The sequence below is a fragment of the Argentina silus genome (genome assembly GCF_951799395.1).
Source record: "Argentina silus genome assembly, chromosome: 10".
NCBI lineage: Eukaryota > Metazoa > Chordata > Actinopteri > Argentiniformes > Argentinidae > Argentina > Argentina silus.
Window position 1 is genome coordinate 8,321,200 of NC_139664.1, and position 13,899 is coordinate 8,335,098.

The 13,899-nt window shown below is 45.5% G+C and overlaps 1 protein-coding gene across 1 annotated transcript; it reads left to right on the forward strand.

Moving 5' to 3' along the window:
- Positions 1 to 4,878: 4,878 nt before the first annotated feature.
- On the forward strand, positions 4,879 to 9,528 carry cacng6b (calcium channel, voltage-dependent, gamma subunit 6b; the record flags this gene model as incomplete). The annotated part of the gene is made up of 4 exons (XM_083679316.1): positions 4,879 to 5,251; positions 8,334 to 8,408; positions 8,789 to 8,926; positions 9,308 to 9,528. The coding sequence occupies 4 exons, from the start codon at positions 4,879 to 4,881 to the stop codon at positions 9,526 to 9,528; spliced, it is 807 nt and encodes a 268-aa protein (XP_083535442.1).
- Positions 9,529 to 13,899: the final 4,371 nt, after the last annotated feature.

Genomic DNA, 13,899 nt, shown 5'->3' on the forward strand with positions numbered 1-13,899 from the left:
GGGAATTGTGACATAAGTGTACGGTCTAGAGCAGATACTATTCAATGACATGGAGTAATGACCCATGTCAGCTCTATACATCACATCTCTGTCTGCAACGTTGCAACCCACTGAACAAGCCCCTGCAGTGTTGCAACTGTAGGTTGCAATTTCCCCTTAGGTACATATCTAGGATCAGTTTACCCTCTCCAATATGAACCTCAACCATTAGGAGAAACTGACCTTAGATCAAAAACTGACCTTAGATCAGTCCCCAGGGGGAAGCATAAACGTATTAAGGGAGCAACATAGGATCAGTTGTATGATCTGGCCTTATGCTGCAGTAGAGTACTACCCTCTGGTGGTGCTTCTGGAATACTGGTGCAGGTCATTGTCATTCTGAACAACGCCTCCCCATTGATCTTCATTCAGAGAGATGGAACACTGCAGCACACAGAGAGAGGAACACTAGACCAAAGGGAAAAGATGTGGGATGCTGGGTGTGTGTGTGTGTGTGCGTGTGTGTATGTGTATGTGTGTGTGTGTGTGTGCGTGTGTGTGTGTGTGTGTGTGTAGTCTGAAGGCATTTGTTTATGAATCAGATTTCAGTCGCATCAGAGAGCAGTAAATCGAACACACATTTTGTGAATGTACATTCTCCCCGTCTTCTGCATAACATTGTCCCTCCAGAAAGTGTGCACAATTGCATGCATGTGTGCATGTGTGTGCATGCATACGTGTGTGTGTGTGCATGCATGGGAATACGTGTGTGTGTGTGCGTGTGTGTGTGTGTGTGTGTGTGTGTGTGTGTGTGTGTGTGTGTGTGTGTGTGTGTGTGTGTGTGTGACAGTGTGAGTTTATATCACTCCGGTGCTGACAGTGGGACTTTGAATGATGATGAATATGAGAGCTCGAGATAGTTCACATCAGCATACTGTGTATTATTGATGACCTGAGATGATCAGTGGAGACACTCTCTTCCTGTTCAAACTCATACGAGCCAGTCAGAGAGGTGGAGTTGTACAGTGTGGTACTGTGCTATAGATGGAGCAGAAAAGGTAATGACATAAAGCGCTAAAGTATGTTTTGACAGGAAAGCTAAATTATGGTGTTGGAAAGGGGCGGTAGGCAAGCATAGAAATGGGGTAAGGACATTGGACATACATACAGTATTTTATGATACACTTATGAGTTGATATGATTTACCCTCCCTCCCCCAACTGAATACATGAATACAAATGAATGAGTTGAATGGATCCCTAGTGATCCATCAATATTGTGTCCACCATATTGCCCTCTTTCTGAGAAAAAGAACATCACCTAGAGTACTGTATGACTAAGTGGCAATGCTGTAATCCCAAGAAAAAGGAGGAGACTGTTTGGGGGGCTGGTGGTGGGAAGGGTGTTTTTGTGATTGTCTCTCCCCTATGCCATTCGATCTCTCTCTCTCTCTCTCTCTCTCTCTCCCTCCCTCCCTCCCTCTCTCTCCCTCTCTCTCCCTCTCTCTCCCACTATCAGTTTTCCCTGTCACTGCTCCTTCCCTCATACTTTTCCCCTACTCTCTCTCTCTCCCTCTAACTCTCTCTGTCCCCCGTCCCCTGTCCCCCATCCTGCCCCCTGTACCTCTCAGCATGGCTAATGTCTCTCTCTCTCTCTCTCTTTCTCTCTCTCTCTCTCTCTCTCTCCAAGTGCCGTTTTCTACCAACAAGACACCCCGATCTCAACGCCTCCTTTCTTCTTTTTTTCCTGTCACACTCTCTTTCCCTGTGTATCTCTGTGTCTCTAGATATCATAGTTTGTAAACCCCTCTCCCACTCTCTGTTCATCAGTCTCTCTACCATCCCTCCTCTGTCACTCTCTCTCGCTCTCTCTCCCTCTCCCCCGTCTCTCTCCCTCTGTCTCTCTTGCTCTCTCTCTCTCTCTCTCTCTCTCTCTCTCTCTCCCCTCCCTCTCTCTCTCCCCCTCTCTCTTTCTCTCTCTCTCTCCCCCTCTCTCTCTCTCTCTCTCTCTCTCTCTCTCTCTAGTTAACAGTGTGTTATCAGTTGGTGTAAAACGCTGTCCTGCCCTTTGCCCTCACTTAATGTCATTAACAGGTGGTTGTCTAAAATAGACACACACGCATATACACACACACTCACACACACACACCCATACACACACACACATACACACACACACACACACACACACACACACACACACACACACACACACACACACACACACACACACACACACTCAGTGACACACTCATGTTTTTATCCTCACAAGTTTTATAAAACCATAAAGATTTCAAACAATATAGTGTTGAGTGTGAACATGCACACAAACCATGCAGACACACACATTCTGAAGGGCAGCCGCCAGCACACACACACACTTAATCATCTACTGTACCAACATGCCTAGCACCCCCCTCCTCTTACGCTCTCTTTCCATAACCCTTGCGTACCTCCCGCCCGCCCCCAAACTCGCTCTCTCCCTCTCTCTCTCTCTCTCTATCTCTCTCTCTCCTTCCCTCCCTCCCGCCTCTCTCTCCTCTCTCACTCCTTGGCTAACTCTCCCACCCCTCTCCCCCTCTATTAAGTTTCAAGCGTCTCTCCCTCTGAACTGAACAACATACACCAAACAGGTCAGGACTACTTCTTCTCATTGTTGTTATTGCTAGAGTGCATTAGTTAGCTGTTGGTCTAGCTACAGTACATGTTGTACTTGGCTGTTGTTGTTATAGGGAAGAGGGAGAGAAAATTCCAGATTTCCACTACTACAGATGTTTTTCTCATACCATGTGTGAGCAGTTAAAACTCACCAGCAGCTTTTTAGCTCCCCTGCTCAGCGACCAACGGACTGACAGTGAAAATGAAATGTATATGTCTAACTGTTGAGAAGCATCTATTTTTTTCGGGGGGGGGGTGAATACATTTACAGACGAGTAGATGTCTTGTTTCTCTGCATGCGTGTGGATTAAAGCATAGCAAATGTGTTATGTTATCCGAGCTGTGGCACAGCTTGCACCATGTTGTTACCTATTTTAATCATCATAAAATTGGAAATGGATGTAATGTGATATGTATCTGAGAGGTGGGTAATTCTATAGTGACTAATTTGACTGTCTGCAGCTGCTCTTGTTGTTCTCCGATAGATTAGTGTTGTGGTGACAGTGTGCCTATGCTGTTAGGTGGCCTATGCTGTATGCACCAGCAAGGTTCGGGTCTGGCCATTCAAAATGACATATGTCAAATAGAATGTCTCGTGATCTATGATAGAAACACAGTATCTGTTTTCTGTCAATCTGCATGAGTTTGAGCACTGCATGATAACATTTCACTTCGAGAGAGGAATACAGTAATTGATCCCCTCCTGCATGGTTGCCAGTTCTGTCAAGAGGACTTCATTCCATTTTGAAAAGGTGGACCTGGACCAAGAGCAGTTGGCTTTTTGATTTCATCTTGGATTGTAGATTTAGACACTCCGAGCATTTCTATGATATCTGATGTGGTCATCCCTACATGCTGCTTGCACCCATTCTTTAACCTTTAACCTTTAACCTAGCCATTGGGCACCATTGTAGTTGAACTGTTGGTCTCTCCTGGCCTCCATTACTGGACCTGTCCAACTGAGGTGTGGCGTTAATTACTTCAGTGCCCGGTCGGTCCAGGGTTGAATTATCACCTCACAAACACACACACACACACGGCACAGGGTGACACTGTTGTCTCCCATCACTCAGTCTGTTTAAGCTTCTCCAGAGCCCCACCTACTCATCTGCCCCGGCTCTGTTTAGAATAACAGAAACCACTCTGAGAGAACGCAGGACACACAAGCACACAGACACTCACGCATGCACGCTCGCATGCTTGTACACTTGCACGCACGCATGCACACACACACACACACACACACACACACACACACACACACACACACACACACACACACTCATACACACACACACACACACACACACACACACACACACACCAGCAAAAGATTCCCGGTATCTGTCGGTACATGTAATGGTAGTATTTGTGGCAATCCATTATCCCTCCAGATCAAATGTGATCTGTGTGGCATGACCCAGGAATACCTGCACAGGGAAGAGCAGTGTTGGCTGCAGGGCTAGGATAACAATACCCTTTCCACAATTGGTGGTCCAAGCCAGTGTCTAGAGGGCTTGCAACTCACCTTGACTCTAAGTCCAGTCTGCTAATACCCTAGCTGAATTGTGCAATTGTTTTTTCAACTGAAGCTCTAATCCACTTTTCAGGGGAACATCATATCTATTGTTGTGGTTAGATGATGAGAGGGACTGTTGTGCATCCCGTTACGTCTGACCTTTAAGATATTATCACAAAGAAATAGGCCCTTTGATAGAGATGAAATGAAGTCATAGATGGAGATTAAATAATTGTGGTATTGTTAACTACTGTAGAGTTTATTTGATCTCTTCTTCTTTTTCAGGGTGTTTTGGAAAAACTAGACGCTGCCATTCCTGGTCATCCAGGCCGCTCACCTCCATTTTCTCCATCACTGCCTATTTTCTTCTTTCTGGTGTCCTGTCCCCCTTTTTTAATCCCACATCTCTCTTTTCACTGGTCTCCCTCCCCCTTTTCCCTCTCCCTTCACATTCTCTCCATTCCTTCCTGATTCTTTGTCATCCATCTCTCCATCCCTCTCCTCTGTCTCTGCCTCCCTAAATCTCTCCTCATCTTCTTTCTCCTGGTTCTCCTCCCCATCCTCTTCTTCCTCTTTTTTGGCTTCCCCTGTTTCTCTTTCTCTCCTCCCTCACAACCTCTCTGTTTGGCCTCTCTTGGCTCTTTCTGCATTCCTCTTTCTCTCTTCCCCCTCTCCCTCTCTCCATCCGGCCTCTCTTGACTGGCCAGTCTTCTTGGGGTCACCATGTGGTCCAACTTCTTCATACAGCAAGATGAGGATGGGCGTGTTGGGGTGGGAGGGGCCGGCCCCGGGGGAGGGGCAGGCGGCCAATCAGGAATGAAGGGTGTACGAGGCCAAAGGAGGGCCCCGATGATGAGTGACAGCCAGGAAGGAAAGATCAAGCTGGCATTCTTCGTGGCCATCGTGGGCGTGACCTTGACAGTTCTGGGGGTGGGGACGGAGTTCTGGGTGGAACTGGCCCAGCCCAAGAACTTCAGCAGCAACCAGACGTGTCAGATGGCCCACTATGGCCTGTGGAAGGGCTGCAAACGCACCCTGTGGGTGGCTGACATAGACCCTGACAGAGAGAGCTGTGGCCCTGCAGAACTACCTGGAGGTGAGGGATCTGCCTGTTTGTGTTTCTGTGTGTGTATGTTTCTGTCTGTCTGTCTGTCTGTCTGTCTGTCTGTCTGTCTGTCTGTCTGTCTGTCTCTGTGTGTGTGTGTGTGTGTGTGTGTGTGTGTGTGTGTGTGTGTGTGTGTGTGTGTATGTGTATGTCTTCCTATCTCTCACTCACAATGATGGCTTCATCTACCCTGCCTTCTGATAGACTTAAGGTAGCGCTTTCACCCATCCAGTTCTTTCTGATCTACTATCATGAAAGGGTGAGGTCTCAGTTGTTTTTTAACCAGGCAATTGAAACAAGGCATGCCTGCTACATCGTCCCATGTTGATGACATCACTGAGGAGGTGGGGGTTACTGGTAAGCAGCAGAGGCATTGGTCGAATCTCAAAAGTCTTTCCTTGATTCCTTGTGCCCACTCGCCTCCTTCTCAAAACTTATTGGAGGAGAAGGTCAGAGGGGAGGAACGTCAGGAACCTTCTCCTCTCCTTATCCACGAGGATAGAGGACATGAGGAATCAAGGAAAGACTTTGAAGATATGGCCACTGATTAGATGACTAAGCATCTAGGCTGAAGAGGCTTCCTCCCCATGTCCCCTCTCTTTTATCAGAAAACACAGCATACGTGGAGATGGTACAGTGGATGCCTACCGGGAATCTGCTTTTAATTGCAACTTGCCAGGATGTGTTTTCATTCAAAAGATGATGGGATCAGTGGAGGCTGGTGGATGAAACATGGGGAGGACAGGCTCATTGTAATGGATGGAACGGAATAGGGAATGGCATCAAACACATATCCAACACGTGTTTAATACCATTCCTCATTCCATTCCATCCGATCCTCCCCATTTTCCATCCACCAGCCTCCACAGGATGGGATGATGCTGTTCTAATCCAAGGCCAATATGGTTGATATGTCTTTATGATGTTGAGAGTGAGACGCTAGGCTAGCTGTGTTCTGTGTGTGTGTCTGTGTGTACATGTGTGTGTGTGTATGTGTATGTGTGTGTGTCTGTGCGTGTGTGTGTGTGTGTGTGTGTGTGTATCTGTGTCTGTGTGTCTGAGTGTGTGTGTTTGCGTGCAGCAGTTAAGCGATACCTTTAGAATAGAGCACAGTAGAATACCTTTAGAATAGAGCAGTGTAGAATACCTTTAGAAAAGAGCAGTGTAGAATACCTTTAGAATAGAGTAGTGTAGAATACCTTTAGAATAGAGCAGGGTAGAATACCTTTAGAATAGAGCAGTGTAGAATACCTTTAGAATAGAGCAGGGTAGAATACCTTTAGAATAGAGCAGTGTAGAATACCTTTAGAATAGAGCGCAGCACCGAAGCGTTACAGGCGTTGATGAGTGGCCACATTTTGCATTGTGACAGTAAATCGGAGACGTATTCATGAGCCATTTATTCCACTGTTACGTTCTCTAATGTGCGTCGCTTGTCTGTAGAATGACCCATTTCTGTCTGTAATGATCGTCTAGTGGCGGATAAATGCAGGTATGAAACCCACTCACATAGATGGGGCCAGGCAGATAGTCACAACGTTAGAGAATAGCTGGCTATGATGGCAGTGATGGATATATCTTTATGGTTTCGGATGTATGCATCATCATAGCAAAGACACACACAAACACATTACATACTCCACATGGAATACATGTAGACGGGGAAACACCAGTAGACTTATACTGTCTTTTGGAAACAGTTTTCACGCACATTAGCTTTAGAGGACTGGTTCTCCATATGTGTCCAGTTGATTAACATCTGTGGTACTTCGTGGGTGCTGATGGTCTTTGGGTGTTGGAGAGCATTGAGGATCTGTTCTGGCATTCCCTCTCGTTGTCCAAACACTGTTGGCGGACTCCTGTCAGCTGACAGGCTCCGCCGTGGGTTGGTCATGTTGGGAGGAAAACAACTGTTTTGCCGTCTGTACCTCTCAATTTCACATTCATGTTTCCATGCCTCTGGCTGCTGTCCCTGGCAGAAAGCATTACAGTGATCCCCTGTCATATCTCCACCACAACCATGCATCACTGCTGCCACAGATTAACATAACGAACACCGTTCAGAGGTAGAGGAGGAGGAGGACCAGACTCTGTGGTCATAGGACTGTAAATATGTTACACCAGATGAATAGATCATGCAATATGTGTGTATGCTCGTACATCTATGTGCGTGTGTGTGTGTGTGTGTGTGTGTGTGTGTGTGTGTGTGTGTGTGTTTGTTTGTGTGTGCGTGTTAGTGTGTGTGTGTATGAGCCCCTCTGTATCTTTGACTACGGAGTATACAGGGGTGCCAGTCGTCACTATGCGCTGGTAAAGCCAAGCGGAATCTGACTACTTCACAGTTTTATGTCTAAATATAGAGGGGGAGAACGAGGGAGAGCTGCAGAGAGAGAATGAAAGAGAGAGGGGAATAGAGAGGGAGAGTGTCTGTCTAATGCAGTATTAACCAACCCCCTGTGATCCTCTCCCTCTTGTCCTCTTTACATCTCTCTCTCTCCTCTCACCTCCCCCTCCATCTGCGTCTTCCTCTTTCTCTCTGCTCTCACCTCCCCTCCATCTGCCCCCTCCATCACTCTCTTACTCCCTATATCTTCTCCTCGTTCTCTCTCTCCCTCTCGTTCTCCCCCTCTCCCCCTCTCCGCCTCTCCCCCTCTCCCCCTCTCCACCTTCATGCCTGGCTTCTCTCCTCCTCCTCCATCTGCCCCCTCTCTTTCTACCTCTCTTTCTCCCTCTCTTCTTCAATCCACCCTCTCTCTCTCTCTCATTCTGCCTCTCTAGTGGCACCATATGTGTGGGGATAGGGAGTGTGTAGAGCAGTGTGTCTCTGGGTACTCTAGCTCCCGGTCCACACCAGATATAAATAGGACGGATGCCTGGGAGGACAGAGGGGATGGATGCATAGGAGGCGCATCGCTGAGGACCAGTAATGTGCTGTGTGAATGTGTGTGTGTGTGTGTGTGTGTGTGTGTGTGTGTGTTTGTGTGTGTGTTGTGTGTGCGTGCATGCATGCGTGCGTATGTGCGTGCGTGTGTGCATGTGTGTGATTATCTCTCTTTGTTTCTTTTTTCCTCAGAATCCAACTGCACTTACTTCAAATTCTTTACCTCTGGAGAAAATGCAGTCATATTCAAGAAGACGACTGACAAGAGTAAGTCAGGATCTTTCTCTTTCTCTCTCTCTCTCTCTCTCTCTCTCTCTCTCTCTCATGGTGCTGTATTTATCTCCTGTGACGTTCACTCACTCTCACATGCACAATGTTCACTGAGGTGTATCTCTCCTCCCTCCCTCACGTATTTCACTTCCTCTTTTGTCTCTAACTCCCTTCCTCGCTCACCCTCTCCCCGCTTTCCCCTGCATTCCTCTGTCACACTTTTCTCCCTCTCTAACCCCCTCTCTCCCTCAACCTCTTTATAATTCCTCTCTCCTGCTTGCCCTCTCCTTCCCCTCCTTGCCTATCCCCTCTCTCTCCTCTCCCCCCTCTCCCTCTCCCTCTCCCTCTCCCTCTCCCTCTCCCTCTCTCTCTCTCAGACCTGAACCTTGCGGCTGCTATCCTGGCCCTGATGAGCCTGACCATGATGGTGATGGGGTCTATCTGTATTACCATGTCCCTCAGTAAAGGTGTGCCCTTCTTCCTAAAGCCCGCCTCCTTCTGCTTCATCGTATCAGGTGAGACCCTGCCTTTCCAGCATACAGTAGGTATGGGGGAGATGGAAGTTGCCCCTTGACGTTGGACCATGCATTTCAACCTATTAGTGCCTGAGCAAATACAGCATAGAGATAAAAAAGGAAGATGGGGCAGGGAGCAGGCATTATTCAATTCAGTTTGCATTTCTGATTCCTGACAGTGGAGACCTCAACACTAGCTACAGTACAATAGGAAGTAATATCTTTGCAATTTAGAACTTGTACACTGCCCCCTTCTCAAGTTTAAGTGCATATTTAAGCGCTAAATCAGGCTGGACAAGTTCAAGGTCAAAGAAACTGGTCTTGAAATTCTTCTCCATCCCTCCCCCTGCTCTCCCTCCCCCCTCCCTTCCTCCCCCTCAGGCATCCTGGTGCTGATCTCCATACTGGTTTTTCACCAGTCAGTGCTGGCCCTGTTGGCCAGTGACCACTCTGTGCCGCTGCACCACGAGCTCTCCTGGTCTGTGGCCTGTGTGGGGTGCGCAGGGGCTATCCTTGTCGTGGGCGGGGTCCTCTTCCTCATCCTCTCCCTCCCCTACAACCCCTGGGAGAAGTGCCTGCCTCACCGTGACAGTGCCACCTAGCACAAGGAGGCTGGAAGGCGAATAGTAAAACAAAGTTTTGTATCAAGGGTATCAAACTCCGGTCCTGGTGGGACACGCTGTGAGCAGGGTTTTTTTTTTAAAAACTTTTTTTTCGGTGTACTTCAGTAATCAATCACTTAATGTCACTGATTGGGTATGGAGTGCACATACTCGGCCTCTCATTAATTACAAGAAATGAACGAAAACCAACAGACACTGTAGCCCTCCAGGAGTTTGAGAGTTTGAGACCCCTGTTTTATATTGACTAATGTTGTTCATAAAAAGACGGATGGACTGACATACTTTTTACTGACTGAATGACACTGACTAACTGACTGACTGGCTGACTGGCTACCTTGTAGGTCTACACAGTGTTTACTTAATGCAATGCCAAGGATATGCTCATTATTCTGCCTAATATTCTGCCAGCCTGCTTAAATACCTGCAGCCTTACAGAGAAACGTACAGTCATCGCTTTGTACTTTCAATCAAATTAGATTCATTGGTGGTACTTCATCCAGTAGTACAACACCCTACTTATCCCTATCCAAAGGGGCAGATTTTGGACACCAGGGTTGGAATCAGTTCCATTTCAATTCAGGTTTGAAGTCCTTAAAGAAATGAAGCCATTTCATCTCCAATTCGCTGAGATGGACTTGACCACAACCCTGCACTGGACACTGATCTGTGACCAATCCCATAATTATCCAGACCTCCATAAAGTTCACAGGGAACCATGGCAATATGAAGGTCACTATGGTTGCTATTAAGGGAGGAGCTGCTGTATCGTTTCCAGGAAGTGGCAACCATCCTTGCGACATGTAACGCCTTACCTTGCTATAATGCTAACAGGGATAGATGCACATTAATCTGTTATGAATAATTACTATGAAGCCTTAACACTTAATGATACTTAGGAAAAGCAATTATCTAAGCATTTTAGTAAATATTTATTATCTCCACCTTTTGTCAAGTTGTGTAGGGTGAGTGCTGTTTTAATATAAATGAATGTATGTAAGTATGTGTTCTGTGTAAGTGAGAGATGTATGTAAAATACAGATTTATATTTGACAGTGTATTGTATAGACTCACTTTACAAGCACACCTCTGTATATAAAATGTATGTGTTTATATTTTACTTACTTGCACACTGTAAGCTTTGAGGAGGTTGTTTGAAGTTTTAAGCAGCATCTACGTTGTCTATTAAGCTCCCTGTTTGTTGTATGTGTTGTAAGACGCTCAACCTGTCATCCTCTTCTCTATCGACCTATGTTATTACCGGATATCATATATGTGTCTCACCGGTTTTGCTTTTGAATTAAATCGATTTGACATAACATAACGTCTCCTTATTGATTGCTTCCACACCATCATTTCTCTCCTCTACATTCCACCCATTTTCCAACCTTAGCTTACTGTGCCTCACCCCCCCCCCTCTCTCTCTCTCTCTCCCCTCTCTACCTAAAATTAGCACATAGCACATCCCAGTACATTTCACTGCAGAGGTTGGGAAACCTTATCCGTGAATTCAAACTATGTAACCCCCCCAGCCTATCCTCATCACTAACCCTACCCCCACTTCAACCCCCACCACTTCCAAACTCAAATGCTCCCCTGTCACCAGGGTAGCACCTCTTCTAAGAACCCCACCCGACCCCAACTGGCCCTGCCCATTGGTCCAAAGGTTTGTGTGATAGTTCAGGGTGGTCCAATCACCTAACGTCATCTATCTATGGCCCTCTTTCCCTCTCCTCTGTCCTCTTCCTGTCCCTTACAATGGGGGGGTGCAGCCTCTTATCCAAAGTTTTGTCTGTACGAGAATCAGCCAACAGCACATACTGTATGCATATATACACAGTGTGACACACAGACATATAAACCAAACACACTCTCCCTAACACTGCTTCCAGTGAGCAGAAACCTACACCAGTGCAGACACATGACACGGTGTCCAGGCTGTATATATAGCAGTTTAATAGTTCTGCACAGACTCTGTGACAAGCGCTATACCAGTGCTAGCTGGCTGCATGTTTGAGTGAAAGTGAGCCCCACACTTCGGAGCAGTGGGCCTGCATAGGAGACTTGAGGTCATAACGTACCGTTATGAAGTTGATGCATGTGGGTGCTTGTTGGATACTGTTTGTAGTAGAAACGCATTTGCAATACATCGACAGAGCATGTGACATATGAATATTGCCTTCTTGAGAAACCCTCTCTAATGTTCACACAGTGACCTGGCCTGTGACCCCGTAGGGAGGATCCTGTAGGGGGCAGTACCGATCCCCATCCTGGAGCACTAGAGCCTCCCCTGTGGCAGACAACACTAATGGGGTCACGTCGTGTTAATTAAAGGGATAGTACAAGTGATTGCAAATACACTTCTCTACTGTATTCACAAGACTATAACCACTTTAAAGGGATGGTTCACCCCAAAATCAAACCCTGTCAGATGTTTTTGGAAGTGGTCTAATGTTGAGCTGAAATATGTGCTCCCTGTTGAAAAAGGATAAGCTAGTATTATTTAGGCGACAGACTGCGGTGCTCTTGAAATGAATGTTACATCATAAATAAAACCACCCGTCAAAACCCAGAAGCCAAACTAGTTGCAGCCATCTTGTCTTGACTTAGTGCTTGAGATTTGTAATTACTCTCTCTTTCTTGTTCACTCTACATCTCTTGATCATCTCACTCCATTTCTTTCCATGAAGAAAAAAGCAACAAAAGACATCAGTCTGTGAATCTGTCTGTTATTGTTTTTTTTTTATAAACTTCGTGCAATACAGTGTTTAAGTTTATCACACATTTAGATAAACCATAATCATTTGTCTAGATATATCTATTCTCAACTACATACTATTTATATTGCCCACATAAATGCTATCTGTGTGCAGTTTTGTCACATTATTCTTTTTTTCTCAAATGAAATAAAACAGAAATAAAAAAATTCAAAAGAATCTGGAAGCGTCTGGTCGTTTCATTTCTCCATTCTGTAACGTCACAGGGTGTCCAATGTCCAACCCAGCTCTGCGGTCGCTCAGGATGGTAAAGGACAGGAGGAGAGTGTTTACATGTGTGTACATTCTCATAAACATAAACAGAATGGGTCAAAATGTTAAAGTTCAAAGGTCAGGGGTCACAGGGGAAGCACAGTGAAAGTTTCTTTGGGGAGGTTGGGGGTCGTCTCCATGGTGAATCTATCATTGGTCATGTGACAGAGGAGGGAAACACGAACAACATGCCCACATAAGGGCAGGTGGGGTCAAGCAGGGCGGGGCAGCGTGGGGCGAGGCATTGTACCCCATAAGAGTCTGAACGGGGGTAGCCTGACCCATACACAGGAACAAAAACACATCACCCTTCCCTCCCCTCCCAAAATACACACCCTGTTTTAATACGAGTGGTCCCAAAGAAAGTATCTATAGAGTTTGCAAATATAGGTATGCATTAATTACAATGTACATGTTTCATTTCAAAAGTTTTCTCTATAGTGTTAACCCTCCCACCCACACACATATATTTTTTGCCAATGTCGTATGATCAATGAATCAATCAGGGTTCTAGAGAACTCACTTTGGGACGCGGCCTTGTTAGAAAAGAATGAGTTAATTTTTTTTTTTTCTTCAGGCGACAACCCTGGCCTGTGTATCTGTACAAATATATCTGTTTCTCTTCTGTTCTCCTGCAAGACGGAGGTTTCTGTTAATGCCCAAAAACAAACATCTGCAACACCACTACAGCTACTACTACTGTTAACATTGATTAGAATGGAAATGAGACTAACGTAGGCCCATAGGAAACTCAGACTCAGAATAACACTCACATTGGTCAGTCGTCTTAGTCAGTCACTTATTGTATCATTTCAATCAGTAACAATATTGGAAGACAATGTACAGTATTCACACCCGACCTAACTGTGTTATGAACGACTGTGTTATAAAATCAAAACTTTAAAATAAATAATCTGATTTCCGCATCAAACACAAACAAAATTATAATAATAAAAAGAATAACATACTAAAATAATGATAATAAAATAATAATAGTAATATAATAATACACTCTCTCATCCTCTCACACTTTGTATACACTCATGCTTGACACCAAAGACACAGTTACACAGCTCACTGAACGTGCCGGTGTGTCTGTGTTGAAGAAATTCACAGTAAACGTCGTCAGGGTCCGAAATCAGAGTGAAAAATCATACAAATTATATCTTCATTCCAAACTATAGCATTGCAAACAGAGCTAGCTCATAATAACGCTAATAATAATCACAACAACAATTACGTTAAAGATTATCTCATTAAATCAGCGGTAATATTGCACTAAAAAAAATACAAGTGGATTGTTTTTCATCGTAGCCCAAGGTTA